This window comes from Pseudogymnoascus destructans, assembly GCF_001641265.1.
Source record: "Pseudogymnoascus destructans isolate 20631-21 unplaced genomic scaffold scaffold_1, whole genome shotgun sequence".
NCBI lineage: Eukaryota > Fungi > Ascomycota > Leotiomycetes > Thelebolales > Thelebolaceae > Pseudogymnoascus > Pseudogymnoascus destructans.
In genome coordinates, this window is record NW_020167520.1 from 1,011,826 (window position 1) to 1,015,934 (window position 4,109).

At 50.5% G+C, this 4,109-nt stretch overlaps 1 protein-coding gene across 1 annotated transcript; it reads left to right on the forward strand.

Moving 5' to 3' along the window:
- Positions 1–921: 921 nt before the first annotated feature.
- Positions 922–3,849, forward strand: VC83_00271 (uncharacterized protein). The gene is made up of 2 exons (XM_024463966.1): positions 922–1,178; positions 1,238–3,849. Exon 2 carries the CDS (start codon positions 1,444–1,446, stop codon positions 3,196–3,198), a length of 1,755 nt encoding a protein of 584 aa, XP_024328549.1. The 5' UTR covers positions 922–1,178; positions 1,238–1,443; the 3' UTR covers positions 3,199–3,849.
- Positions 3,850–4,109: the final 260 nt, after the last annotated feature.

The following is a 4,109-nucleotide window of genomic DNA, read 5'->3' on the forward strand; positions in this document are numbered from 1 at the left end:
TCTACTGTACTTTTTAAAATATAATTCAATTTGACGCGATGAACGCGTATGGTACTTCGACCGAATTGCCAAGTGTTGCGAGTGGGGGGCCCCACCTACAAAACTTCCAGACTATACCTCCATACTGTCTGACGCTGACAGTCTTACTTCCTATTTAGGAAATAGTGGGGTTCACGGCGAGCGGGTTTGTACAGGGTATATACAGGGTTTATACAGGGTTCGTGGTCAAATTTTCTACACTAACTACATACAGGACTGTCGAATGAGGTGTCTAACACCTGCTGAATCGCTCTATTACTTCTCGATAATGCTTCGTAATATTGACTTTCTCCTTGTCAGATGAACATGTGTACTTCTCCTTGGGATGTCTGAGGGCTTTCTCCACCTCCACGCTTGGATCGTGAGGACACCCTGAGTGGATCAACTTTTGACAGGCATTATCCAGTACCACCAGCCTTCCTAGGTTATTTGTCGTACCTGTAAGATTTCGTGGTGTATGATCTACCGCCCCGTTCCTGAGCTGGACAACCGAGGTTTGGCTGATTGGCATGTGTTGCTGGCGTCGCATCTTGGGCAATCCCAAGGCTTTTTGTATAGCGTACAAAACGATATATATAGTGGGAGTATAGTGATGGTCTCTAGTAGAGTTTAGTAGGTTATGTTGGGATTGGTTGGAATAAACAAACCGATCCATACCGAGTACAGTAGCAATGGCCGTGACTTCCGGCATTGTGGTTCGCTGGCTCGCTTCCTTCCCCATGGGGGGGACAGGGGGACCCTTGCGATTTGCGGGGAATACTTCGTGGGTGTGATTTTGGACTCGCACGTACTTCTGCAATAGGAAAATCATTCGACTCCCCCACCAAATACGTGGGCTTCATACTCCACACTGCCAGCTACACCAGTAATACTACAGCAATACCTCAACAAATACCGATAATACCCTGACCACGATCAACGATTGAGCACATGTCGTCCCATACCACCCTGCAAAAACTCCGTATTGCCAATGTTGCCCAACCTTCACATGTCAGACAACTGCATTTGATTTTCATTCTAGGCGGAATTTTAACAATGCTGATCGAATTTTCCGTCGAGACCGGCCCTGACTAGACTGAGAGACTAATCCGTATCCATCGATGAAGTGCCATTCTTCGAGATCATGCGGCCACTGGTGTGTACGTGTTCGGCAGGCCGTCCCGCGTTTTTCGTGCTCACTCGTAAGCTAATGTCGCAGCATGAACATTGGAAAGAGGAAGCTCTCAAGTTTCGGGATCACCATGATATGGAGAACCTGGGTGGGGGCAGCTAACAATATCTCCGGCGGCAGAGCGGGCGAATCCCGAGCGTCTGATTATGGGGAAGCATATATAGTCCAATCAATCCGGGTGGGATCATGAACAACGAGAATTCGCTGCAACCAAATTCGTCGTCGCCGCCAAGATGAAGTTCCTCTCCCTCCTCGCCTTGCCTTTGGCATTGGCCTTGCCCGTCGAGGATATTCCTCAGGGTCCCGCTCCTCCAATGCTGGGTACTCTTGTTGAACCTGCACCTGAGCTCCAGGCAAGATATGCAACCCCAACAGTCGTCATCCCATTTCCGCAGGCAACAATTGTTGGCCTCGGAGGTGCAGACGTTGAGAAATTCCCTGGAATCCCGTTCGCCAAACCTCCTGTCGGCGACTTGCGCTTGAAGTCCCCGCAACCTCTCACCGAGCCCCTGGGAACTTACCGAGCAACCAAGAACCAGGCCGCCTGCCCGCAGTTTTTCTTCTCGGACGCCCTTGATGATTCCATCCCCACCTCGGTCATCGGCCAAATTTTCAACTCGCCCTTTGTCCAGAAGATTACACAACAGAGCGAAGACTGCCTCTATCTGAACGTGCATCGTCCAGCTGGCGTCGCCGCCGATGCGAAACTCCCAGTGCTCTTTTGGATGTTTGGCGGCGGCTTCGAGCTTGGCTGGAACACCATGTACGATGGATCTCCATGGGTCAAGTCCTCTATTGAGCAGGGCAAGCCCATGATTTTCATCACTGTCAACTACCGTATCGGAGGATTCGGATTCCTGCCAGGTGCTGAGATTCTTAAAGACGGATCCTCCAATCTCGGCCTTAAGGACCAACGTTTGGGACTCCAATGGGTTGCTGACAACATTGCCTCTTTTGGTGGTGACCCTGACAAGGTAACCATCTGGGGTGAGTCTGCTGGCGCCATCTCGGTTTTCGACCAGATGGTCATCAACGATGGTGACCACACCTACAAGGGAAAGCCCCTTTTCCGCGCTGGCATTATGAACTCTGGTTCAGTCATCCCCGCCGATCCCGTCGACTGCCCCAAGGGTCAAGTCGTCTACGACACTGTTGTTGAAGCTGCTGGCTGTAAGGGCGCGGCGGATACCCTCGCCTGCCTCCGCGATGTTCCATACGAAACATACCTCAATGCAGCGAACTCTGTGCCGGGCTTACTGTCACACACTTCCGTGGCGCTATCATACCTGCCTCGCCCCGACGGCGTCTTCCTGACCCAGTCTCCTGATGTCCTTGTTATGAGCGGCAAATACGCGAAGGTCCCCTTCATCGTTGGCGATCAAGAAGACGAAGGCACTCTGTTCGCCCTGTTCCAGAGCTACATTAAGACCCCAGCGGACATAGTTAAGTACCTTACGACGCTCTTCTTCCACCACTCCACCGATGCTCAGGTATCGGAGCTCATCCAAACATACCCCATCGGCTTGCTAAACGGTTCCCCCTTCCGCACCGGCATCTTGAACAACTGGTACCCCGAATTTAAGCGCCTGGCCGCCATCCTCGGTGACCTTACATTCACACTCTCCCGTCGTGTCATGCTCCTTGGCACTAGCACTATGGCGCCTGATGTGCCATCTTGGTCCTATCTGTCCAGCTACGACTACGGCACCCCGGTCATGGGTACCTTCCATGGCAGCGATCTGATCCAAGTCTTCTTCGGCATCTACCCCAACTACGCCGCCGCATCCTTCCGCGCCTACTACCTCTCCTTCGTGGCTACCATGGACCCGAATAATGGCACCAACCCCAAGTACCGCAAGTGGCCGCAGTGGAAGGACGGCAACCAGCTCCTGAACACTTACGCGACCTACAGTAAGCTCATCAAGGATGACTTCCGCAGCAAGACGTCCGACTTTCTTGTCAAGAACATCAAGAGTTTTTACATCTAAGTCCTCGGTGGCTGGATTGCGATTACTTCTTGAATGAAACAGGGAAGGGAACGCCCGATAGGAAATGAATTGAAACCCCAAGCCATCATTCTTGGGCATGTTATATATCAAGCTAGGCGTTGTAGGTAAAGCGACAATATAATATTAACTTATGTCAAAACTGCTGGGTTATTTAGCTGTAACGTATTTCACAGCGAAGCGATCACCAAAACACCAAAACGCGTCAACTTGATAAAAGTCAACATGCTGCAACCAACACAAGCTAAACCCTCTAATCAGGAGGGTAGAATACTTCTAGCTATCCAATCAATTAAGGAAGGGCATATTCAAAGTATTCGAGCAGGCACAATGTCGTATGATGTCCTGTATACAGCTCTCTATAGCGGTTGAATGGAAAGGCTCCTCGACGTGACTCTACCCCTAACTCACAAAAATTAACTCCGTACGAAAAGAGTCGGCTCTCGTTCAATACAGTAGAGTCCCGCTAAGCCGATGCTCAGTAAGGCAATGTTCGCGATAGTGCGATATTTTTTCTCGTCCAGATTCAAAACACGTACAACAACCAATATCCATGATATTGCTCTGTTACCACCTAAATATCGCCTTATCCGATATTCTAGTGGACCATTTGGCTATGCCTCGAAATAAGCCCATCACTATTGAGCAGCGTCGTGCACTCAGAGAGTGGCATTCTCGACAATACCCTCGACCCTCACAAAAGGCCTGTCAGCGGTGGTTTAAGGACAAATACAACCATTCCCTCAGTCAATCAACAGTCTCAGAGTCACTCAGCAAGCATTTTGACAGTGTCGACAACTCCTCAGCTATCTCAACAGCTGCTCGACTCCGCACTGGAACATGGCCTGACCTTGAGGAGATCCTTTTCGCTTGGCAAAAGCAGATTGAAGGCC